General features: G+C 49.4%; 1 protein-coding gene across 8 annotated transcripts in view; it reads left to right on the top strand.

Annotated features, from left to right (window-relative positions):
- Positions 1-26,125, top strand: part of DIP2C (disco interacting protein 2 homolog C) — a 404,917-nt gene that overhangs the window by 198,233 nt on the left and 180,559 nt on the right. For 4 of the 8 annotated variants that reach the window (XM_055296318.2, XM_055296322.2, XM_055296317.2 and 1 more), the window contains exons 2-4: positions 910-981; positions 2,461-2,628; positions 16,225-16,335. In XM_055296318.2, the coding sequence (XP_055152293.1) occupies positions 910-981; positions 2,461-2,628; positions 16,225-16,335 (351 nt within the window). The remainder of the gene's footprint in view (positions 1-909; positions 982-2,460; positions 2,629-16,224; positions 16,336-26,125) is intronic. The other 4 variants (XM_055296324.2, XM_055296321.2, XM_063609979.1 and 1 more) reach the window with 1 other exon arrangement.

Below are 26,125 nucleotides of genomic sequence, written 5' to 3'. Positions count from 1 at the left end.
GATCAGTCTTAGGGAACAATACAACAGATCCAAAAAAATGAAGGGCGAATGAGTATTCTGTGCGTGCTGGAGCTTGTGATTGGGAAGGGCCTTTGTGTGTCGATGAGGTGGCTTTGTCCTGTGTGCTTGCACTGGCTCCAGGAAAGGCACGGCTGCTGCGCGGTCCCCTGGCTGTCTGTGAGCTTTAACGTGGATTCTCACCTCACCACAAGCTCCTTTCTCTCCGCTTCTGGATTTCTGCTCTGTGAGCTAGTGGCTTTAACGTGTGGATTCTCACCTCACCACAAGCACCCTTCTTTCCACTTCTGGATTTCTGCTCTGTGAGCTAGTGGCTTTAACGTGTGGATTCTCACCTCACCACAAGTACCTTTCTTTCCTCTTCTGAATTTCTGCAGGTTTCACGCCTTTTACTTCTACCCTTGGCCTTTGTCACTCCTTTTTCAAAAACACTGTGGCAGCTTTAAGTCCTTGCGACCGACACGCTTGGTTAGGAAACATCTTGTTAAGAAGATGCCAGTAGGTGCTGGTGTCGGTCATCCCGGCCCCGGCAGCCGCAGGATCTGTCGTCGACTGAGTTAACGAGAGCCCCGGCCACCAGGCTTGGCTTCCTGTGCCGGCGGGTGGGGATGAGATGGCAGGGGTCTAACCCTGGTCCCCATCTGGATAAATCAAGAAGGGGCCAGAAACAGGCGTGTGTTTAACAAATGAGTTTTTGTGACTTAAATGCTGTTGGCTTTTGTTCGAGAGCAGGGGAGGAACTGAAGTTGTGTGATGCGCAGTGCTTGCTTTTAAAATTCTAACGATGAGGCACACAGAAGATACCGTGATAACTGTGTCCTCCTGGGCAACATTGAATGATGTGCTCTACCCACTGAGACCATACTGAACGCCATTTTCCTTCTCTTGCAGGTGACATTACACAAAAAGGATATGAAAAGAAGAGGTCAAAGTTAATTGGAGCCTACCTTCCACAGCCTCCGAGTACGTAACCCCCATGAGTAGCATGAGTCCTCTCATTTCCCGTGTTCTCTATGTGCCAGAGAAACATCTGGAGGCAGACGCTCCCTTACTCCCGAGTCAGCAGGAGGAGGCGTCTGGCGTTCACACTCCAGGCATTCAGTTCCTTTGAGTGATCACACGTGCTGTGTGAATATACAAGGCACAGAGGATTTTTCTATAAGTGTGCCTAATAGGTGTTTTCTCTATCAGTAGAGATCAATATTGTGTTGATTACTTTAAAATCCTACAATTGTAAAAATATGAGCGCATTAGTGATTTCAACATATTTGGTTTAGAGGGCTATTTATTACTATTGATTCTAGTTTAATCTGAGGCTTCTGTTGGTGGCACAGGCCAAATCTAGACAGTGCTGTGATATCCCGCCCAGGACTCTGCAATCGTGAAAGCTGGTTGTATATGGAGATGTGGTTGCAAACATACATGATGATTCTTCAGAAGGGTAGTCAGTTTCCTGCTAGCGTTTCTACGTGTGCAGATTGGCAGCTTTCCTGCACTTGAGCTGGGTTTTGTAAATGTCAGGAAAAAGAACCTCATATTAGACTGGGATTCTAGCACCTCAGTTCCCATCTGGCAAGCTCAGTTCAGCTCAAGAGTGACCTTGAAAATTTGCTAGGCTTGAGGAATGGCTTAAAGCTAACACAAGCAGTTTCTTCCTCAAACATAAAGGCTAGCAACATAAATTTTAAAGGTGGAAACTGAACTTCCATAGTTTTTATCATTGAAACAAGATTTTAAAAGGTTTAAGGATGCACGTGTCCACACCTGCACAAACCCTGATTCTGTTCTTCCTGACACCCATCCAGGGTCCTGTTGACTCAGTAAGAAAAGTTTCCTGAGGCTCAGGCTCCAGGAAACGGTGTGGAGATTCTGCTACTGGTAGTTTTGTTTTGATTTCGTGTTTTTCTTACCTTGATTTTTGAGACAGTGATGTAACAGTGAACATGTTTGTGTGGACCTTGCTTAGCAGAGGCTTAAGTCAGGGATAGACGCCGAGGAACCAAGAGAAGGGGAGCAGAGGGCTCGGCTGGAACGCTGGGGCGAGAGGCTTCAGGGCAGTGCTGGGCAGATCCCCTGATGGCCTGCGCCCCCTCCCTCATTCTCTTCTCATGGAGCCACAGGGTGACAGCTGCCCCAGCCCTGTCCCTGAGTTCCCCTCTGCAGGTGCCCTCACGTCCTACAGGAAGGTGGGGTCTGACTGTAGGCCACGGACGCTGTTGGTTTTGACTTTTGTGCCTTGCCAAACAAAAGTGAAACAGAAGCGGTTCCTCGCTTCCCAGGACGGTTCTCCAGCGCAATGTGCCTCCCGCGGTGGCCCTGGCCTTGGTCCCCTTGGTGGTCTGTGTGCTGTCCTGCATGGGGTCGGCAGCTCTGCTCAGCGCTGTAACAAATTTAAAAAAAACTAAAGTTTGAATTAATTAGTTTTTTTTCAACTTGTTACAGCAGCGAATGGAGCTGCCATGGTTCGGTGTAGACTGCAACACAGTGAAGGAGCGCCGAGGAGAACATTCCGCTCTGCCCACATCGGGGTGTGCGACGTCCGAGAAGCCGCGGCTCGGGAGCGGGTGGCCAGCACCACAGGGAACCGGCCTCTGTTTTACTTTCGTTTCGGTGAGCGCTGCTTTGCTGAGAGCCAGCCCCACAGCAGGGTACACGTTAGAAAAGGCCACCCGCCAAGCGCTATCCATCCTGTACAGACGTGTAGGGTGTGGCCTGGGGGCCGGAGGGTCCCATTCTCCAGTGAACCAGGTCACTCCGCAGGCCCAGAGCTCGCCAGAGACCGGGTCTGTCCCTGTGAGTCAGGGCCCAGTTCCGTGTTTCCTACTGAGGTAGAATGTTGTTTTTACAATTCCCCTTTCTCAGTTGGGCACCACTTAGAAAACACTTAAGAAGAATGCATGACAAATAATAAAACTTCTTAAAGTCACTGGTCTTCTACAGACTTTCGTCTTATAGCCAAAGACCCAATTAAAGGATGAGCTGATGGGTCTTGGCCTCTGAGATCTGCTAGAGGGAGTGATTTTGAGATTTCCATCTCCAAAGAGCAAAGTAAGGGTTTTTGAAATAGAAAAAGCAGTCAATCATAGAGTATGCTCTTAGAGGGAAGGATTTTGTTCAAAGGTCAAAATTACTTCGGTGGACAGTATTTTGAATATAGGAATTTCATGAGGCAAAAAGGGAGTTCAGTGCATTTTCCAACAGAATGAAAAAAATCACATGCAGGTTGAAGTTTTAGGTTCATGTTCAGGGTTACACTTCAAAGTGTGTTTTAAAATCACATACAAGGCCGGGTGCGGTGGCTCACGCCTGTGGTCCCAGCACTTGGGGAGGCTGAGGCAGGGGATTGCTTGAGCCCAGGTGTTTGAGACCAGCCTGGGCAACAAAGGGAGTCCCCATCTCTACAAAAGAAAAAATTAGGCATGATGGTGGGTGCCTGTGATCCCAGTTATACGGGAGGCTGAAGCAGGAGGATTGCTTGAATCCAAGAAGTCAAGGCTGCAGTGAGCTATGATTGTGCCACTGTGTTCCAGCCTGGGGGACAGAGCGAGACCCTGTCTCAAAAAAAAAAATCGGTAAAATCAAGTCATAGAGGCAAAGTTTATTATTACAATTGGCCATCGGGGTCTCAGAAGAGGACACCCTGCCTCGTTTCCTGGCCTCCACCGCATTCCTCCTCTCTGGGCCCCTGGCCGATTCCCTCGCGCCCTCTCAGGAGCAAGTGGTGGAGCTGATGAGAAGGTGACAGGGCTGGGTGTTAGCCACGAGGTCCGTTTCAGAATTTATCTGCTGGAAACGTGAGGAAAACAGGAGGAAGTACGGCCCAGGCTGCCTGATTCAGGCCCAGACACCAGACTCAGGATGGAGGGGACTCAGGACGGGGGGGCACTCAGGACGGGGGTGCTGGGGCCCCCCCGAGGCTGTGTTTCCCTGCCGACCTTCATTTGGAGATGTTGCTCGTGACGCGCAAGCGTGCACCGTGTGCAACTGTCCTGGGAAGCAGCAAGGAACGCAGACGTTTCCAAAGCCAAGGCTGCTTGCTTGGTTGGCCCCATGGGACGTGATTTCCTTTGTGCAGGATCTTCATGGAAAACATCTTTCTTTTTGTTCCCCTGTGCTTCTGTGCACTTGCCTGTAAGGGGTTTGTGTTCTGATTAACTTCCACCCTTTTTTCCTAACATTTACATTCATATTTCTCCAGAAACTATTCTAAAAGTGTTTCTAGGATGTTGTTTGGGATGCAGAATTACGAGCTACAATGGGGGTTCTGTTCCCTAGGCCAGCCAGGTGCGTCCCAGCTGCTCAGGAGGGCAGCGTCTGTGTCGGGGCCTCCGGTCGGGATTCAGAAGTGAGTGTGGTGCTGAGCACCTGTCTAAGTCTAGTTGAGGAAAAGAGTGCCAGGAGCCAGGAAGAAATGTGAGTTATATGTGCAGTGAAAGAAGGGTGAGAGAGGGTTCCTGGAAGATCATCTTTGGAGAGAAGACGCTGCTTAGGGAAGCTGCCGACTTGGCACTCACCCTTCTGCGGTTCAAACCCGTCCCTCTTCAGTCTCTAAGCCCAGTCAAACTTGTAAACATAAGAAATAAAATCCACTGCCTGGCACCCTCTTCAGGGATATCTTAATAACAGTGTTGACTTGGATAACAAGGCCTCACTGCTTCTATGATGCAGGCCGTGGAGATTTAGAGAGTAAAATTTCAGTGTGGCTATAAATGGTCGAATCTTCTTTGCTCAGATACAGCTCCTCTTTCTCACAGCAGCTTCTTACGTGATTGTCCGTGAAATGTTTCTTGGTATTGAGTGATTTATGAAGATCCAGTATTCCTCTCCAAGCCCAGCTTGCTTTTCCTTCAACAGCCAGACAGCTTGATGCCCAGGTGCAAGTTACAAGGACTCTGTAAGGGGGTTGGTCTGTGCCGCACAGCCTCTCTCCATGAGGTCGTGTGAGCGGCCTCTCCAGGAACAGGCATCCCGTGGTCAGTGTGAGTTAAGCCCCACACTGTTTGCACCGGAGGCCTGGATGGCTGCCTTGGCCTGCAGGCTTGCGCTGTGTTGTCCAGCTGTTGACTCTAATCACAAACCCGGACATGCCTCAGTTCCTCCCTGCTCCCTGCTGCCAGGGTTCCCGATGGCCACGCTGCCGTCCACATGAGGAACTCTGCTCAGGCCGTGCACTTGGCTGTGTCCAGGTGGTGTTTAAACCTCAGTTTGGATGCTCTGTCCTGAGGGATTTCTCCCCTGATCCTTCAGTCAGACCATCCCGATTCCCATCTCCATGTCGTCCTGTCTCTGAAATACCACAGTCGTAGTTGGGTGGTGGTTACTAAACGCTAAGTCCCCAACCCCCAGCAGCAGGATGTAAATCACCTGAGGCCCCGGCCGCCTGCTCACGGAAAGTGGACGTTGGGCAGGTATTTGCTGAATGGATGTGGGGGTGCGGCACGGAGGGGCTGAGTCTGCCTGTGGGGGTGGGCTGGGCAGCACTCACATCCCCCCCGCCCCACCGTGTGACCGTCCCCATGGTCATGGGGTGTGAGGATGGATGTGCAGTGTCCCTGAGGGCAGACGCCACCGTGTCCGCACAATGCTCAGATCCACGTGAGCCCTAAACAGGCACCCGAGACCTTCCACTGCCTCAGGCGTCTATCTGGGCCGCAGTTTTATTTTTATTCTTGATTTGGGTAAATTTAAATGGCAGATGGTAACATGTAAGTGCTAATTAATGACCGCAATGACAGAGGGTAACATGTACCTCAGCACCGTCCAATCAGTGGAATTTTATTATCTTTTCAGAACTTGGCTCGCATCCCAGTGTTTGATCTTGTAAGTGGATCACATGTTCTCATGAGAACAGCTGCACTTGCCTGAGTGCTGTTGCTTGCAGTGGCTGCCTTGCCCTGTCGCCACGGAGAGGGCTTTCTCTGAGGTCCTGTTGCAGATTCTCCCACTGGGCTTTGACAGTCGTGATGGAGGAGGTGCCCCGCAGTTGGCATTTGTGAATTTTGCACTTCGGTTACATACAGAATGAGAAACTTTAAGTATGTGAATTTCACTTTGTTCTGTCGTCTTTAGAAGACGTGGCTGGCTGGCCCTGGCCTGTTCACCTGGGCTGGCTGTCGGTTGTTCTGATTCTTCGTGTCAGCAGAGGCTGTGCTTTCCCAGGGCAGGTGCACAGCAGGTCTGTATTCTTGTTCTGCCACGAGAGTTACAGTCTGGTGACCCAGGGCAGCCCTTCCCGTACGTGCTGCTGGGGAGGGGCCGCCTCCTCACCTGGGCTGGAGGGTCCCGGGGGCCTGTCCCGGGCAGGTTGCCTCCACTTAGGGGTCAGGCCATGCGGCAGCTCACAGGGTGAGGTGCTTTAAACTTAAATCCCAGAGGAGGGGAAACGTGGGTGTCCAGATTGCATTGCCTGTGACATAGCGTGAATCTTTCTAGACCGAGTTGCTGCAGCGACAGGTGAGTCACCTGTGTTCCAGATCAGTTCCCAGGGGACCACGCTCAGCTGCTGGAGACGTGTTCTGCCACAGGCAGCTGTCGGTTTAATCCTGTACATTTATTTCCTGGTTTTTAAGCAACGTTTAATGAATCCCTTCCCCCTCCTTCCCTCTCCCTCCACCCCCTCACTCCTCCTTTCCCCTCCCCTCCCGCCCCTCACTCCTCCTTTCCCCTCCGCTCCCGCCCCGCCCTCCTCCTTTCCCCACCCCTCCCGCCCCTCCCTCCTCCTTTCCCCGCCCCTCCCACCCCTCCCTCCTCCTTTCCCCGCCCCTCCCTCCTCCTTTCCCCGCCCCTCCCTCCTCCTTTCCCCGCCCCTCCCTCCTTTCCCCGCCCCTCCCTCCTTTCCCCGCCCCTCCCTCCTCCTTTCCCCGCCCCTCCCTCCTCCTTTCCCCGCCCCTCCCTCCTCCTTTCCCCGCCCCTCCCTCCTCCTTTCCCCGCCCCTCCCTCCTCCTTTCCCCGCCCCTCCCTCCTCCTTTCCCCGCCCCTCCCTCCTCCTTTCCCCGCCCCTCCCTCCTCCTTTCCCCGCCCCTCCCTCCTCCTTTCCCCGCCCCTCCCTCCTCCTTTCCCCGCCCCTCCCTCCTCCTTTCCCCGCCCCTCCCTCCTCCTTTCCCCGCCCCTGCCTCCTCCTTTCCCCGCCCCTGCCTCTTCCTTTCCCCGCCCCTCCCTCCTCCTTTCCCCGCCCCTCCCTCCTCCTTTCCCCGACGCTCCCTCCTCCTTTCCCCGACGCTCCCTCCTCCTTTCCCCGACCCTCCCTCCTCCTTTCGCCGACCCGACCCTCCCTTCTCCTTTCCCCTCCCCTCCCTCCTCCTTTCCCCTCCCCTCCCCTCCCCTCCCCTTCCTCCCCTTCCTCCCCTCCCCTCCCCTCCCCTTCCCTCCCCTTCCTCCCCTCCCCTCCCCTCCCCTTCCTCCCCTCCCCTCCCCTCCCCTTCCTCCCCTCCCCTTCGTCCCCTCCCCTTCCTCCCCTCCCCTTCGTCCCCTCCCCTTCGTCCCCTCCCCTTCCTCCTCCTTTCCCCTCCCGTTCCTCCCCTCCCTCCTCCTTTCCCCTCCCTCCTCCTTTCCCCTCCCCTTCCTCCTTTCCCCTCCCCTCCCTCCTTTCCCCTCCCCTCCCTCCTTTCCCCTCCCCTCCCTCCTTTCCCCTCCCTCCTTTCCCCTCCCTTCGTTTCCCCTCCCTCCCCCTCGCCTCCCTCTGCCTTTCCCCTCCCTTCCCCTCACCTCCCTCCGCCTTTCCCCTCCCTCCCGCTCGCCTCCCTCCGCCTTTCCCCTCCCTCCCCCTCGCCTCCCTCCGCCTTTCCCCTCCCTCCCCCTCGCCTCCCTCTGCCTTTCCCCTCCCTCCCCTCCCTCCGCCTTTCCCCTCCCTCCCCTCCTTCCTTCTTTCTTCCCCCTCTCCTCCTTCCTTCTTTCCTCCCCCTCTCCTCCTTCCTTCTTTCCTCCCCCTCTCCTCCTTCCTTCTTTCCTCCCCCTCTCCTCCTTCCTTCTTTCCTCCCCCTCTCCTCCTTCCTTCTTTCCTTCCCCTCTCCTCCTTCCTTCTTTCCTTCCCTTCTCCTCCTTCCTTCCTTCCTCCCCCTCCCTCCCCCTTCCTTCCTCCCCCTCCCTTCCCCCTCCTTTCCCCCTCCTTCCTCCCTCCCCCCTCCCTCCCCCTTCCCCCTCCTCCTTCCTCCCTCCCCCTTCCCCCTCCTCCTTCCTCCCTCCCCCTTCCCCCTCCTCCTTCCTCCCTCCCCCTTCCCCCTCCTCCTTCCTCCCTCCCCCTTCCCCCTCCTCCTTCCTCCCTCCCCCTTCCCCCTCCTCCTTCCTCCCTCCCCCTTCCCCCTCCTCCTTCCTCCCTCCCCCTTCCCCCTCCTTCCCCCCTCCCCCTTCCCCCTCCTTCCCCCTTCCCCCTCCTCCTTCCTCCCTCCCCCTTCCTCCCTCCCCCTTCCCCCTCCTTCCCCCTTCCCCCTCCTCCTTCCTCCCTCCCCCTTCCCCCTCCTCCTTCCTCCCTCCCCCTTCCCCCTCCTCCTTCCTCCCTCCCCCTTCCCCCTCCTCCTTCCTCCCTCCCCCTTCCCCCTCCTCCTTCCTCCCTCCCCCTTCCCCCTCCTCCTTCCTCCCTCCCCCTTCCCCCTCCTCCTTCCTCCCTCCCCCTTCCCCCTCCTCCTTCCTCCCTCCCCCTTCCCCCTCCTCCTTCCTCCCTCCCCCTTCCCCCTCCTCCTTCCTTCCTCCCCCTTCCCCCTCCTCCTTCCTTCCTCCCCCTTCCCCCTCCTCCTTCCTTCCTCCCCCTTCCCCCTCCTCCTTCCTTCCTCCCCCTTCCCCCTCCTCCTTCCTCCCCCTTCCCCCTCCTCCTTCCTCCCCCTCCTCCCCCTCCTCCCCCTTCCCCCTCCTCCCTCCTCCTTCCCCCCTCCCCGCCTCCCCTCCACCCCCCTCCTTCCTCCCCTCCCCCCTCCCTTCCTCCCTTCCTCCCCCCTCCCCCCTCCCCTCCCTCCCTTCCTCCCCCCTCCCCCCTCCCCTCCCTCCCTTCCTCCCCCCTCCCCCCTCCCCTCCCTCCCTTCCTCCCCCCTCCCTTCCTCCCCCCTCCCCCTCCCCTCCCCTCCCTCCTTTCTTTCCCTCCCCTCCCCTCCCCTCCCCTCCCTCCTTCCTTTCCCTCCCCTCCCCTCCCCTCCCCTCTTTCCCTCCCCTCCCCTCCCCTCTTTCCCTCCCCTCCCCTCCCCTCTTTCCCTCCCCTCCCCTCCCCTCTTTCCCTCCCCTCTTTCCCTCCCCTCCCCTCCCCCCCTCCCCTCCCCCCCTCCCCCCCTCCCCCCCTCCCCCCCTCCCCTCCCCTCCTCCCCTCCCCTCCCCTCCCCTCCCCTCCCCACTTCTTCCCCTTCCTCTCCTCCCCTCCCCACTTCTTTCCCTTCCCACTTCTTCCCCTCCCCTCCCCCCCTCCCCTCCCCTCCCCTCCCCTCCTCCCCTCCCCTCCCCTCCCCTCCCCTCCCCTCCTCCCCTCCCCTCCCCTCCCCTCCCCTCCCCTCCTCCCCTCCCCTCCCCTCCCCACTTCTTCCCCTTCCTCTCCTCCCCTCCCCACTTCTTTCCCTTCCCACTTCTTCCCCTCCCCTCCCCCCCTCCCCTCCCCTCCCCTCCCCTCCTCCCCTCCCCTCCCCTCCCCTCCTCCCCTCCCCTCCCCTCCCCTCCTCCCCTCCCCTCCCCTCCCCACTTCTTCCCCTTCCTCTCCTCCCCTCCCCACTTCTTTCCCTTCCTCTCCTCCCCTCCCCACTTCTTTCCCTTCCCACTTCTTCCCCTTCCCTCCCCCCTTCCTCTCCTCCCGTCCATCCATCCTCCCCTCTCTCCCCCACTTCCCATCCCTCCATCCCTCCATTTCTCCATCCTTCTGTCTGTCCTTCTATCTGTCCGTCCTTCCATCCATCTGTCCATTTTTTGCTGACCTTGCCAAGTCTACTTCCTTGACCTCTTCTTTCTTCTTATGCTGGTCTCACTGCCTTCTTCTCCTCCCTTACACCTTGCATCTCCTGCCATCTCTGCGTGAGTTTTATTTGTGGTCTTGCCGTAATTCTAGAGGAAAATAAGAATCTTACTGACATTTTGGATTTAAGTGGAAGTGTTCCAGCCGTCTGCGGGAGCCCTGAGGGTGCAGAAATACTTCCCGAGCCCATCCTGTGAGCAGCTCTGCCAAGAGCAAGGTTGCTTCCCGCCTCCTTCTCCAGGATCCCAACAGATGCCCCTTTCAGGCGACCTTGATGGCTTTTTTTTTGCTCCAAGATTCATTCCTGGACCTGAAATTTTAGCAGTTTCCATATTTTCTTAAAAGAATGCTCTTGTCTAAATACTGACTTTCATAATGGGATTCCAAAAATGCTTTTTCCTGTTTTCAAGACAAGCCAGATTTTGTTCTTGTAACAGAGATTGAGGCTCTGGGCACCACTGCAGGTACCAGGAGAATGACAGCCTCTGCCCTCAGGAGAGGGTGCAGAGGGGCCTGGGAGAGGGGCCTCTGTTGCAAATGAAAAGGCAGTCACGGGAGAACGTTCAGGCACCGCACAAGGGTGACACTCATGGATCACTTCTGCACCTGTGTTTCCTTGCCAAGAAAACAGCAGAAGTAACAGTCCTGGCCTGGTGCATTTTGTGCTGAGGAATGAGTGACGTATCAAGTGCTTAGGCCAGGGCTGCAGTGTTAGCTACTGCTGCTTCTGTCCAAAGGCAGGAGGCTGGGCCGAGGAAAGTTCATGAACAGAGGAATAGGAGCCAGATGGATTCGGGCCCTAACCACAGGCATGGGATCTGTCATCCCTGGAGGACCGGATCTGAGCTGGTGCCTCATGTGGCCAGTGCGTGAAAGCTGAGCAGTTGCTCCTGGGAGGAGAACCTCATCTCCATCTCGGCCATGTTCTTGCCTGAGGAGGCCTTGCTTTTTGTCCTCCAGACTCTTGAGTGTTTGAAGGCAGCCACCCCATCTCCCTGGGGACGCCTTCTTCCCAGGGACCATGCTGGCCTCTCCCCCCTCACCACGCCTTCTGTCATGAGGCTTCCGGTCTTTCTGTGACGCTCCTGAGAGCTGGTTTTCAACCACAGTTCCCCAAACTGAACGTGACTATGAACGTGAGCCCTCAGCAGCGCAGAGCACTGTGCTGTAGTCATGTGTCCTAGTGATCATTCGTGTTCATGCTACCCAGAGGTATCTGTTCCAGCAGCTGTGCTTGGTTTCCCTGTGACGGGGACAGTGGGGATGCCCTTCTGCTGCCCCTGGGTCCTGTGTGGTCACAGGCTGGAATCCAGTTGAGTGACACCTATTCAACTGTGACTTTTTTCTTCCCAGAACACACCGTTAAGCCACCTCCAGCCTCGTTTGGAATGACGTCAGAGGAAAATGAAGGAAGGAAACATGCACATTCATGCTTATTTCTTTTGCCATCTTAATGCAACCTGTAGAAGCTAGTCTTCTATTTTATTCATTTGTTTTCAAACTTTTGTTGCAAACTTTGCATTTCCACCTATGAGAGGAGATATTCACAAGGATGGTATGCAAAAGGAGCTTTCTGAGATCAGACACGTAACGTCTGTGAGAAGCTGAGCAGCAGCCTAGAACTCCATACACCATTGTCTGTGGACACCAAGAGGAGGTTAGGGGTGGGGGTAATCCCGGGAAGCGTGTTTGAGTGGACTAGATAGGTGTGGTACTGAGATTGAAGGTGAAACATTAAAAACATCAAGGCACTGGTTACGCTTGGCAACTTGGAAGTGTGCATTTATCTGTTTCTCCCAACTGTGCTGAGATGTCAGTGATTGTATAAGTCCACAGCACAAGAGAAGTCAAATTGAGGAATTTGTGGTTCATCACTTAGCAAAATGGAGAAAGCCAAGATGCAGACACGGGGCACAGCCATGGGTGCTGTACACGTGGAGCCTGGAGAACGGTGTCCAGGACGCAGGTGGCCGCTTCTCCTCCTCCTCCTCCCAGCCATGTGTGTTATCTGGAGAAATTAAACTGGGAGGCTCCAGATTTGGGGATGATACTGAAAACTGAGGCTCCAGGTCAGAGCATATGGAGGAAACAGCCCAGCCCAGAGGGATGAACATGCCTGTGTTGGAAACAGGAGAGGAGAGGGCTCTTTGGGCAAACGAAGCAGCCCCAGTGAAGCCCTCCTCGGGGAGAGATTTGGTGGTGTGCCCCCACGAGGAGAAAAACCTGCTTTGCAGTAAAAAGATTATCAAGGGAGAAAAGAAAGGAATGGATATTACTACCTGGCTTGCAGCTCCTCCAGTGGGAATAAAGAAAAGATTATTGAAGGAGAAGAGAAAGGAATGGGTATTACGTAAAGATTATAGCATCAGAGTGACGTTTAATCTCACCCATAATGGAAATGAAAGGCAACGAATAAAAGTAATTTTCACGTAGAAGTCCATAGCTAGGCAAAAGACTCAGTCACACTGGGGTAGAAAGAAAAGCACTTCTGGACGCGTGGGGCCCCCCAGTGTTCCTTCTGGTCCTTCCTTTCTGAAGCACTCAAGGTGCTCCTTTAGGACGGGAGAGTGGAGAGATGAGGGGGTGTCGAGGGGCATGAGAACAGTGAGCAGCCACGGCCAGTGGGAAGAAAGGCAAGGCCCAGTGATGGTAGCACGTTCGGGACAGGGGCGGAGGCTCAAAGAGGACAGAGATTCTCACCAGGTTGTCAGTGTTTGATTGTGGGCAAGAAGGTATGGGAAAGAGTTTTTCAGTTCTGCTGGAGAATTGTGAAAGGGTTGGCAATAGGTACATTGAAAGCCAAGATAGTGGAAAACAGATAAAAAATATTAACTCCAGAATCATTGAAAAGCATAAGATAAAACCGTATTTGTAGCACACTGCAGATCCTGATGTGATGACCACAGTGGCATAAGGGGTGGTGTCTAAAAAGGACAATTCGGGAAGTCGTGTGATAAGTCCATGTTTACGACTGTAAGTGCCAGGTAGCCACTGTTTTCACGTGAGACTTGATAATACTCTTTGATTTCCTAAAATGCATCTGTTTGATAAAAAGGTAATTGAAGATCATTTTTAAAAGATCAGTTGTCAAATTGTCCCTGTTTGCAGATGACATGACTGTATATCTAGAAAACTCCATTGTCTCAGCCCAAAATCTCCTTAAGCTGATAAGCAACTTCAGCAAAGTCTCAGGATACAAAATCAATGTACAAAAATCACAAGCATTCTTATACACCAATAACAGAGAGCCAAATTTGTTATTGATTGTGAACTCCCATTCACAATTGCTTCAAAGAGAATAAAATACCTAGGAATCCAACTTACAAGGGATGTGAAGGACCTCTTCAAGGAGAACTACAAACCACTGCTCAATGAAATAAAAGAGGATACAAACAAATGGAAGAACATTCCATGCTCATGGGTTGGAAGAATCAATATCATGAAAATGGCCATACTGCCCAAGGTAATTTATAGATTCAATGACATCCCCATCAAGCTACCAATGACTTTCTTCACAGAATTCGAAAAAAATACTTTAAAGTTCATATGGAACCAAAAAAGAGCCCGCATCACCAAGTCAATCCTAAGCCAAAAGAACAAAGCTGGAGGCGTCACTCTCCCTGACTTCAAACTATACTACAAGGCTACAGTAACCAAAACAGCATGGTACTGGTACCAAAACAGAGACATAGATCAATGGAACAGGACAGAGCCCTCAGAAATAATGCCACATATCTACAACTATCTGATCTTTGACAAACCTGACAAAAACAAGCAATGGGAAAAGGATTCCCGATTTAATAAATGGTGCTGGGAAAACTGGCTAGCCATATGTAGAAAGCTGAAACTGGATCCCTTCCTTACACCTTATACGAAAATTAATTCAAGATGGATTAAAGACTTAAATGTTAGACCTAAAACCATAAAAACCCTAGAAGAAAACCTAGGCAATACCATTCAGGACATAGGCGTGGGCAAGGACTTCATGTCTAAAACACCAAAAGCAATGGCAACAAAAGCCAAAATTGACAAATGGGATCTAATTAAACTAAAGAGCCTTCTGCACAGCAAAAGAAACTACCATCAGAGTGAACAGGCAACCTATGGAATGGGAGAAAATTTTCACAACCTACTCATCTGACAAAGGGCTAATATCCAGAATCTACAATGAACGCCAACAAATTTACAAGTAAAAAACAACCCCATCAAAAAGTGAGCAAAGGACATGAACAGACACTTCTCAAAAGAAGACATTTATGCAGCCAAAAAACACATGAAAAAATGCTCATCATCACTGGCCATCAGAGAAATGCAAATCAAAACCACGGTGAGATACCATCTCACACCAGTTAGAATGGCCATCATTAAAAAGTCAGGAAACAACAGGTGCTGGAGAGGATGTGGAGAAATAGGAACACTTTTATACTGTTGGTGGGACTGTAAACTAGTTCAACCATTGTGAAAGACAGTCTGGTGATTCCTCAGGGATCTAGAACTAGAAATACCATTTGACCCAGCAATCCCATTACTGGGTATATACCCAAAGGGCTATAAATCATGCTACTATAAAGACACATGCACACATATGTTTATTGCGGCACTATTCACAATAGCAAAGACTTGGAACCAACCCAAATGTCCAACAACGATAGACTGGATTAAGAAAATGTGGCACATATACACCATGGAATACTATGCAGCCATAAAAAATGATGAGTTCACGTCCTTTGTAGGGACATGGATGAAACTGGAAACCACCATTCTCAGCAAACTATCACAAGGACAAAAAACCAAACACTGCATGTTCTCACTCATAGGTGGGAATTGAACAATGAGAACACATGGACACAGGAAGGGGAACATGACACTCCGGGGACTGTTGTGGGGTTGGCGGGGGGGAGGGACAGCATTAGGAGATATACCTAATGCTAAATGACGAGTTAATGGGTGCAGCACACCAACATGGCACATGTATACATATGTAACAAACGTGCACGTTGTGCACACGTACCCTAAAACTTTAAGTATAATAATAATAAAAAAAATCAGTTGTAGATGATGACTGGAAGAGGTTGGAGCAGCAGACAGTTCAGTCCTCAGGAACTGATGGTGATTTGGATGCTCCTGAAAGAAGAGTGCATGAAACTTGGCAAAATGACGGTGTAGGAGCCGTGCTTAACTTAGTTCTGAACTCGCCAGCCTGATACATGGGACCCACACATGCACCACCGAAAGCTGACTTGCAGAAACCACCAGAGCAAGAGGAATATGAAGTCCATAGACTCTACAACTGTCATAAGAGCCCATCATGGAAAACCAGGGACTAAATATTTCTTTTGTTAACTTAAAACTTTTATTTTTGGCTTACTTTCAATCCATTTCTGAAGAAGCATCTATTAGTGATTGGTGCTCAGTCTCAGAGCAGTTCTTCATGGAACTGTGAGGATGACGTAGGATCAGGTCCTTTCTGTGGTATCAGAGCCATTCACGGAACTGTGGGGATGATATTTTTCCCGTTGTATCAGAGCAGTTCTTCGTGGAACTGTGACGATGAAGTCCTTCATTTGGGGGCTTAGTTTTGTCTAGTTGTGTTCCTTGCCACCCTATTATTACCTAAGTATAATCAATACGTGACAGGTGGATTCACATCAATGTTTTGACCAATACCATTAAACCGTTTATATCTGACCACATTAATGTTTTTTGTAATTCATTAAATAATTGTGATTCGTAGTCGAATATAATCTGTTAAAACACTTGGCATCAAATGGAGTAAGTTTCCAGAGAGTAATCTGGAATGAGCAAAGCTGGACGTTCATGGTATGTCCTGGTTACCAGAATTATATAGTTAAATTATCCTATAAGATTTATTTTAAAAGTTAATAATATAGTTTTAAATTTTCTTAACTTATACAGCCCATTCTGTATATTTATTACATGAAAAGGTCATAACTTGAGTCTATCTCTTGGACCCTGTTGCTCTAACCCTAACTCCCAGGAATTCAGTTGCCACCTGTGGCTGAGTTTGTGTCTCTCCCTGCCTATCAGTGGACCCTTGTGCTGTGAAAGGGACCGTGGCGGCATCCAGGCAGGAGGGGTCTCCCTGGCTGTGGGAGAGCTTCCCCCTCAGTCCTGGCCCTCATGCCTGTGGGCTCTGAGGCGCCGCCATGCCCAGTCCCGTGGGTAGCTCTGGCTTTGCTGTGGGGATGGAGGGAATGATTTGCTAGAGTCTGCTGACTCCGCTGAGCACAGCCACACCTCACTCTGCTGTTTTCCCTGAAATCCAGGGGTGGACCAAGCTTTGCCGCAAGAGCGCCGGGCTCCTGTCACTCCTTCCTCCGCCTCTCGCTACCACCGCCGACGTTCTTCAGGGTCACGAGATGAGCGCTATCGGTCAGGTAAGCACGGGGTGGGGTGTGACAATATGTCCATCTGCCACCTGTGCCAGGAGGGTGCCTGTGCCCAGCCACTGGGCAAGGCAGAAGCGCAGTGGGCATGGACCTGCAGCACGCGAGGGGCCTCCAGCTTTCTGCATAGACATACCCTCTTGGGAGACCCCAGTGTCCGGTAAATAGCTCTTCACGTGGTTTATAAGCCCATGTTGTCTACTGTTCAGAATTTCATACTAATTAAAAAGATGATAATCTCATGCCAAATTTTTCTCATTTTTAGGTGTCACTGTTAAATAACTTTTTAATCATGGTTGCTAGTATAGTTTTTTCTTACCCTCAGTGATTTGTTTTCCAGGTCTACTTTTCTAAACAGAAATGAAGACCATACATTGTTACATGTTTCCTGTCTTTCATCTGTGTTTTATGATGCTGTCTGCACAGGGCTGTCTGGAGAATGAGTTGCCACGGCCACCTGGGCTTGGCCAGCTGAAATTTCATTAATTTAGCAACAGAAAACTTAGGCTTCCGGGCGTGGTGGTGGGCACCTGTAGTCCCAGCTATTCATCAGGCTGAGGCAGGAGAAATGCTTGAACCTGGAAGGGGGAGGTTGCAGTGAGCCGAGATTATGCCACTGCACTCCAGCCTGGGCGACAGAGCAAAACTCCATCTCAGAAACAACAACAAAAACTCAGGCTGTGACTGATGTTTGAATTACTCTGAGAGAGTTTTTCCAACATGTAGGTTAAAGTTGCTTCTTTAAAAGGAAATTACCTGTGAATTCTTTTGTAGTTCCCAGGGCACCAGTGAAGGCAGGGGCAGTCGCTGGTGATGGACCCGATTCGTGAATCCCTTTGCTTTTCAAATGCCCTTCACCGGCGTCCTCACGTTGTTCTCACATGGAGCTTTCATGATAGGTGAAGTCATGACTGTTGTCTCCTGTGTCAGAAGAAAAAACTGAGGCTAAGGGATGATGGAACTCACCCAGTGGTCGAGGAAAGCCTGCGAGTCTCAGTCGCGCTGTAACGAATCTCTCTGTCCACACAGGCTCATGTAATTAGCCACTTCTGCATCCTCCTCAGTCGCCGTCTGCCCGGCCTCCTGGCTCTGCTCCTTTTTCTACAGAGATTTTATGGCCTCAGGGAGTGTCACCCCTGCAAAAGAGAAGGATGCACCTGACAGCCTGAATGAAAAGCTGGTTCCACCTCTGCAGAGCCCCTGCTGCCTTCTCCAGGAAGGCTTTGACCCAGGAAAATGTGTGGGGATGGAGTGAAGGAGAATGTGTTCCCAAATCCAACCTCTGTTGTTTCACTGCTGTCTTAAGCCCCGACACATATTGAGACCTTCTCTTACTCATGTGGGTGTCTCGGAGACCCCTGTCGAGTTCAGGAGTGTGGAGGCACCTGCGTGCTGTCAGCCTGTGACCAACGCTTCCCTCAGTGTGTGTCAGTGCTGCCGTGCGGGCGCCCTGTCTGTGAACACACAACACACCCAGATGTGCACGCAGGTTTGATTTCACATAGCTTCAGTTCTCATGGAAGCCAGTCTGTCTTCCATTTTATAGATGAGGAAACTGAAGTTCAGGGAGGCTGCCCAGTGGCTGACAATCACACGGGGTCGCTCCTCACGGGAGGACGCAAGCCCAGCTTTGTCTGGCCTGACATCTTACCACACAAGAGAGGAGATCCGCGTCAGTCGCCACTGCATGTTTCCTACGTTCTCTCTCTCCACGACGCCGCAGGGGGGTTGATAAACCCTGTGTTTACCTTTGGATTGTGCCATCTTCACAATCCCAGCTACTCCAGGAGATAAGCCTGGTGGGTTGTGGTTGTCTCAGCTCTTCTTTCTCGATAAAAGCCTGAGAGAGGTGGGTGTAGCAGGAGATGGTGATCTCTTGGCTTGGGGTGCGTTTTCTGTTCACCCGTGCACCTTACCTCACCTCTTCAAAGGCAGGAAGGCGTGGGAGAGAGAGGCACACAGCAGAGGGGGTGGCTGAGAGTGGGAGGGTGGGTGGAGCAGGCCGACACTTCAGCTCAGAGCCCGCAGGTTCTGCTTTGGAGGAGAAGCTAGACCCAACGTGAGAAGCATGGTTCATTTCTCCTGTTTTTGTGAAATTGTGAAATATGGCGCCTCTTCATACACAATCTCTCCTGTTCCCCATCCTGACTCATGTCTCCATTGCCATTATAACCACACGACACTCTATCTGTCTGCATATCTGTGTATTCGTTATTTACCTGTCAATCATCCATCCATTTATCAACCTCTCTGTGTCTGTCTACGCATTCGCCAGTCATCTACCTACCTGTCAATCATCCATCCATTTGTCAATCTCTCTGCATCTGTCTACACATTTGCCAATCATCTAATTACCTGTCACTCATCCATCCATTTATCAACCTCTCTGCATCTGTCTATGCATTCGCCAATCATCTACTTACCTGTCAATCATCCATTTACGTCTACCATCCGTCCATCTGTCATCAAACATCTCATCCATTTACCCAGCTACTCAGCCATTCTTCCACTGTCCACCTCCCTACCTCTCATTTTCTCCCATAAGAATATGAGGTCCACACAGGCCAGGATTTCTGTTTTGTTTATTCATGTAGGCCGAGCACCTGAAATACTGCCTGGCTTCTATATTTTGAAGGAAGATGAGGGAGCGTGACACATTTGGGGAAGGGTAAGAAGTCAAGTAGGAGGGGCTGGGTTATAGCATCTTGTGCATCATGCTCTGGAATTCGGACTTCGTCCTGAAGATGATGAGAACCACTTGAAGATTTTAGGCGAAAGGACAGTGGGGGCCAGTCAGGGTTTGAAGATCACTTTAGCAGCAGCATGGAGCATGGGCTGAAAGTGGGGGAAGTCCAAACAACCTGAATGCCTGAAACTGATGTCATTTAAGAGGTATCTGTCAGGGCTGGGTGCTGTGGCTCATGCCTGTAGTCCCAGCACTTTGGGAGGTGGAGGCAGGTGGATCACTTGAGATCAGGAGTTTGAGACCAGTCTGGCCAACATGGCAAAACCCCATCTCTACAAAAAATACAAAAATTAGCCAGGTGTGGTGGCACATGCCTGTAATCCCAGCTACTTCAGAGGCTGAGGTAGGAGAATCTCTTGAACCCAGGAGGTGGAGGTTGCCGTGACCTGAGATCATACAACTGCACTCCAGCCTGGGTGACAGAGTGAGACTGTGTCTCAAAGAAAAAAAAATATCAGTACCAGTGAGATTTGAGAAATGCTTGAAAGATAATAGCAATAGGACCTGAAGGTTGGGTTAATATGGAGGAACATGAGAGGAAATCAGGGTGACCTTGATGTCCTAGTTATGCACCTGCACAGAGGATGGTCTCGGATTCTGCACCCAGGGCGACTCCAAGATGTCCAACTTATGCACCTGCACAGAGGATGGTCTCCGATTCTGCACCCAGAGTAACTCCGAGATGTCCAGCTTATGCACCTGCACAAATAATGGTCTCCAATTCTGCTCCCAGGGTGAATCCGAGATGTCCTAGTTATGCACCTGCACAGATGATGGTCTCCAATTCTGCACCCAGGGTGAATCCGAGATGTCCAGCTCATGCACCTGCACAGATGGTCTCCGATTCTGCACCCAGGGTGAATCCGAGATGTCCAGCTCATGCACCTGCACAGATGATGGTCTCCGATTCTGCACCCAGAGTGACTCCGAGATGTCCAGCTTATGCACCTGCACAGATGATGGTCTCCAATTCTGCACCCAGGGTGACTCCGAGATGTCCAGCTCATGCACCTGCACAGATGATGGTCTCCGATTCTGCACCCAGAGTGACTCCGAGATGTCCAGCTTATGCACCTGCACAAATAATGGTCTCCAATTCTGCTCCCAGGGTGACTCTGAGATGTCCAGCTCATGCACCTGCACAGATGGTCTCCAATTCTGCTCCCAGGGTGAATCCGAGATGTCCAGCTTATGCACCTGCACAGATGATGGTCTCCAATTCTGCTCCCAGGGTGACTCTGAGATGTCCAGCTCATGCACCTGCACAAATAATGGTCTCCAATTCTGCTCCCAGGGTGATTCCGAGATGTCCAGCTCATGCACCTGCACAAATAATGGTCTCCAATTCTGCTCCCAGGGTGATTCCGAGATGTCCAGCTCATGCACCTGCACAAATAATGGTCTCCAATTCTGCTCCCAGGGTGAATCCGAGATGTCCAGCTCATGCACCTGCACAGATGATGGTCTCCAATTCTGCACCCAGGGTGACTCCGAGATGTCCTAGTTATGCACCTGCACAGATGGTCTCCAATTCTGCACCCAGGGTGAATCCGAGATGTCCAGCTCATGCACCTGCACAGATGATGGTCTCCAATTCCACAGCTACTTCTCTTTAGAGAATCAAGCTTACTGTGTGTAGGTTACAGGTAGTAGAATTTGCCTTAGCTGTTCACTTACTGTGTAGAAGATACCATGAACAATTGGGAAGACAGTCCTTGAAGTGTCATTTATGTGACATATAATGGAAAGCACTGTTATTCCATGGATGCTATTGTAGTTTTTAAAAGTTGGGTACTCATCTTTGTTTTTTGTTTGTTTTTGGGATGGAGTTTCGCTCTTGTTGCCCAGGCTGGAGTGCAATGGTGCGATCTCGGGTCACCACAAACTCCGCCTCGTGGGTTCAAGCGATTCTCCTGCCACAGCCTCCCAAGTAGCTGGGATTACAGGCATGGGCCACCGTGCCTTGCAAATTTTGTATTTTTAGTAGAGACAGGGTTTCTCCATGTTGGTCAGGCTGGTCTAGAACTCCCAACCTCAAGTGATCCACCTGCCTTTGCCTCCCAATGTGCTGGGATTACAGGCGTGAGCCACTGTGCCTGATCTCATCTTTGTTTTAATCAATAATGACTGATTGGCATATGGAGCGTACCCCATGACCTTTGCATTGCCTGTGAAGTCTCAGGTGGGGTTCTCACTTTCTGTAGCCAACACAGAACACTTCCCTTTAAGTATCATGGCAGCCGCACTTCAGGAAAGCAGGAGGGGCATAGGGGTCATTACTGAGGTTCCTTATTCTCTGCTATTTCCTGCTGTTACAGGAATCTAGTTGTGAGTTCTCTAAATTTAGATATACTATAATTTGCTTTCTCTTAGAGTATATGCTCACATGGTTTTAACAATAAGGTGTGAGATAAGAGGAGCTTATGTTAGTCTATTACCAATAGACACATTTCACAATTTTCTGTCTGCTTTTTTCTTTCTCCTGAGCCGACTGGGAAGACTGGAATCATTCATGAGGAAAGGGCTGTGGCTTCTAGGGAGACTTGGCAGCTCCAGCTCTGTGACCACTTATCTTGCAGCAGAGCTACTGTGGTTGCCTCAGGGACTGAATTTTTTTATTTATATATATTTTTATTATACTTTTAGTTCTGGGAAACATGTGCAGAACATGCAGGTTTGTTACATAGGTATACATGTGCCATGGTGGTTTGCTGCACCCATCAACCCATCACCTACATTAGGTATTTCTCCTAATGCTATCCCTCCTGTAGTCCTCCAGCCCCCAACAGGCCCTAGTGTGTGATGTTCCCATCCCTGTGTCCATGTGTTCTCATTGTTCAACTCCCATTTATGAGTGAGAACATGTGGTGTTTAGTTTTCTGTTCTTGTGTTGGCTGAGAATGATGGCTTCCAGCTTCATCCATGTCCCTTCAAAGGACATGAATTTACCCCTTTTTTATGGCTGCATAGTATTCCATGGTGTATATGTGCCACATTTTCTTTATCCAGTCTATCATTGATGGGCATTTGGGTTGGATCTGAGTTTTTGCTGTTGTGAACAGTGCCGCAATAAACATACGTTTGCATGTGTCTTTATAGTAGCATGATTTATAATCCTTTGGTTATATACCCAGTAATGGGATTGCTGGATCAAATGGTATTTCTTGTTCTAGAGCCTTGAGGAATCACCACACTGTCTTCCACAATGGTTGAACTAATTTACACTTCCCTCAGTGGTGTTTCTTCACATCCTCTCCAGGATCTGTTGTTTCCTGACTTTTTATTTATTTATTTATTTTTTTGTTTTGTTTTTATTATTATACTTTTAAGTTTTAGGGTACAGGTACACAGTGTGCAGGTTTGTTACATATGTATCCATGTGCCATGTTGTTTTGCTGCACCCATTAACTCATCATTTAGCATTAGGTATATCTCCTAATGCTGTCCCTCCCCCTCCCCCCACCCCACAACAGTCCCCGGAGTGTGATGTTCCCCTTCCTGTGTCCATGAGTTCTCATTGTTCAATTCCCACCTATGAGTGAGAACATGCGGTGTTTGGTTTTTTGTCCTTGCAGTAGTTTACTGAGAATGATGGTTTCCAGCTTCATCCATGTCCCTACAAAGGACATGAACTCATCATTTTTTATGGCTGCATAGTATACCATGGTGTATATGTGCCACATTTTCTTAATCCAGTCTATCGTTGTTGGACATTTGGGTTGGTTCCAACTCTTTGCTATTGTGAATAATGCTGCAATAAACATACGTGTGCATGTGTCTTTATAGCAGCATGATTTATAGCCCTTTGAGTATATACCCAGTAATGGGATGGCTGGGTCAAATGGTATTTCTAGGTCTAGATCCCTGAGGAATCACCACACTGACTTCCACAATGGTTGAACTAGTTTACAGTCCCACCAACAGTGTAAAAGTGTTCCTATTTCTCCACGTCCTCTCCAGCACCTGTTGTTTCCTGACTTTTTAATGATGGCCATTCTAACTGGTGTGAGATGGTATCTCACTGTGGTTTTGATTTGCATTTCTCTGATGGCCAGTGATGATGAGCATTTTTTCATATGTTTTTTGGCTGCATAAATGTCTTCTTTTGAGAAGTGTCTGTTCATGTCCTCCACCCACTTTTTGATGGGGTTGTTTGTTTTTTTCTTGTAAATTTGTTTGAGTTCATTGTAGATTCTGGATATTAGCCCTTTGTCAGATGAGTAGGTTGCAAAAATTTTCTCCCATTCTGTAGGTTGCCTGTTTACTCTGATAGTAGTTTCTTTTGCTGTGCAGAAGGCTCTTTAGTTTAATTAGATCCCATTTGTCAATTTTGGCTTTTGTTGCCATTGCTTTTGGTGTTTTAGACATGAAGTCCTTGCCCACGCCTATGTCCTGAATGGTATTGCCTAGGTTTTCTTGTAGGATTTTAATGGTTTTAGGTCTAACATTTAAGTCTTTAATCCATCTTGAATTAATTTTCATATAAGGTGTAAGGAAGGGATCCAGTTTCAGCTTTCTACATATGGCTAGCCAGTTTTGCCAGCACCATTTATTAAATAGGGAATCCTTTCCCCATTTCTTGTTTTTGTCAGGTTTGTCAAACGTCAGATAGTTGTAGATATGTGGCATTATTTCTGAGGGCTCTGTTCTGTTCCATTGATCTATGTCTCTGTTTTGATACCAGTACCATGCTGTTTTGGTTACTGTAGCCTTGTAGTATAGTTTGAAGTCAGGGAGAGTGATGCCTCCAGCTTTGTTCTTTTGGCTTAGGATTGACTTGGCAATGCGGGCTCTTTTTTGGTTCCATGTGAACTTTAAAGTAGTTTTTTTGAATTCTGTGAAGAAAGTCATTGGTAGCTTGATGGGGATGGCATTGAATCTATAAATTACCTTGGGCAGTATGGCCATTTTCATGATATTGATTCTTCCAACCCATGAGCATGGAATGTTCTTCCATTTGTTTGTATCCTCTTTTATTTCATTGAGCAGTGGTTTGTAGTTCTTGAAGAAGTCCTTCACATCCCTTGTAAGTTGGATTCCTAGGTATTTTATTCTCTTTGAAGCAATTGTGAATGGGAGTTCACTCATGATTTGACTCTCTGTTTGTCTGTGATTGGTGTACAAGAATGCTTGTGATTTTCGTACATTGATTTTGTATCCTGAGACTTTGCTGAAGTTGCTAATCAGCTTAAGGAGATTTTGGGCTGAGACAGTGGGGTTTTCTGGATATACAATCATGTCATCTGCAAACAGGGACAATTTGACTTCCTCTTTTCCTAATTGAATACCCTTTATTTCCTTCTCCTGCCTGATTGCCCTGGCCAGAACTTCCAGCACTATGTTGAATAGGAGTGGTGAGAGAGGGCATCCGTGTCTTGTGCCAGTTTTCAAAGGGAATGCTTCCAGTTTTTGCCCATTCAGTATGATATTGGCTGTGGGCTTGTCATAGATAGCTCTTATTATTTTGAGATACATCCCATCAATACCTAATTTATTGAGAGTTTTTAGCATGAAGTTGTTGAATTTTGTCAAAGGCCTTTTCTGCATGTATTGAGATAATCATGTGGTTTTTGTCTTTGCTTCTGTTTATATGCTGGATTACATTTATTGATTTGTGTATGTTGAACCAGCCTTGCATCCCAGGGATGAAGCCCACTTGATCATGGTGTATAAGCTTTTTGATGTGCTGCTGGATTTGGTTTGCCAGTATTTTATTGAGGATTTTTCCATCAATGTTCATCAAGGATATTGGTCTGAAATTCTCTTTTTTGGTTATGTCTCTGCCAGGCTTTGGTATCAGGACGATGCTGGCCTCATAAAATGTGTTAGGATTCCCTCTTTTTCTATCGATTGGAATAGTTTCAGAAGGAATGGTACCAGTTCCTCCTTGCACCTCTGGTAGAATTCGGCTGTGAATCCTTCAGGTCCTGGACTCTTTTTGGTTGGTAAGCTATTGATTATTGCCACAATTTCAGAGCCTGTTATTGGTCTATTCAGAGATTCAACTTCTTCCTGGTTTAGTCTTGGGAGGGTGTATTTGTTGAGGAATTTATCCATTTCTTCTAGATTTTCTAGTTTATTTGCATAGAGGTGTTTGTAGTATTCTCTGATGGTAGATTGTATTTCTGTGGGATTGGTGGTGATATCCCCTTTTTCATTTTTTATTGCGTCTGTTTGATTCTTCTCTCTTTTCCTCTTTATTCTTGCTAGCGGTCTATCAATTTTGTTGATCTTTTCAAAAAACCAGCTCCTGGATTCATTAATTTTTTGAAGGGTTTTTTGTGTCTCTGTTTCCTTCAGTTCTGCTCTGATTTTAGTTATTTCTAGCCTTCTGCTAGCTTTTGAATGTGTTTGCTCTTGCTTTTCTAGTTCTTTTAATTGTGATGTTAGGGTGTCAATTTTGGATCTTTCCTGCTTTCTCTTGTGGGCATTTAGTGCTATAAATTTCCCTCTACACGCTGCTTTGAATGTGTCCCAGAGATTCTGGTATGTTGTGTCTTTGGTCTCGTTGGTTTCAAAGAACATCTTTATTTCTGCCTTCATTTCATTATGTACCCAATAGTCATTCAGGAGCAGGTTGTTCGGTTTCCATGTAGTTGAGTGGTTTTGAGTGACTTTCTTAATCCTGAGTTCTAGTTTGATTGCACTGTGGTCTGAGAGACAGTTTGTTATAATTTCTGTTCTTTTACATTTGCTGAGGAGAGCTTTACTTCCAACTACGTGGTCAATTTTGGAATAGGTGTGGTGTGGTGCTGAAAAAAATGTATATTCTGTTGATTTGGGGTGGAGAGTTCTGTAGATGTCTATTAGGTCCACTTTGTGCAGAGGTGAGTTCAATTCCTGGATATCCTTGTTAACTTTCTGTCTCGTTGATCTGTCTAATGTTGACAGTGGGGTGTTAAAATCTCCCATTATTATTGTATGGGAGTTTAAGCCCCTTTGTAGGTCACTGAGGACTTGCTTTATGAATCTGGGTGCTCCTGTGTTGGGTGCATATATATTTAGGATAGTTAGCTCTTCTTGTTGAATTGATCC

This window comes from Symphalangus syndactylus, chromosome 10, assembly GCF_028878055.3.
Source record: "Symphalangus syndactylus isolate Jambi chromosome 10, NHGRI_mSymSyn1-v2.1_pri, whole genome shotgun sequence".
In the NCBI taxonomy this organism is placed as follows: domain Eukaryota; kingdom Metazoa; phylum Chordata; class Mammalia; order Primates; family Hylobatidae; genus Symphalangus; species Symphalangus syndactylus.
Note: the sequence above shows the minus strand (reverse complement) of the source record. Positions and strands in the feature narration are given on the sequence as shown.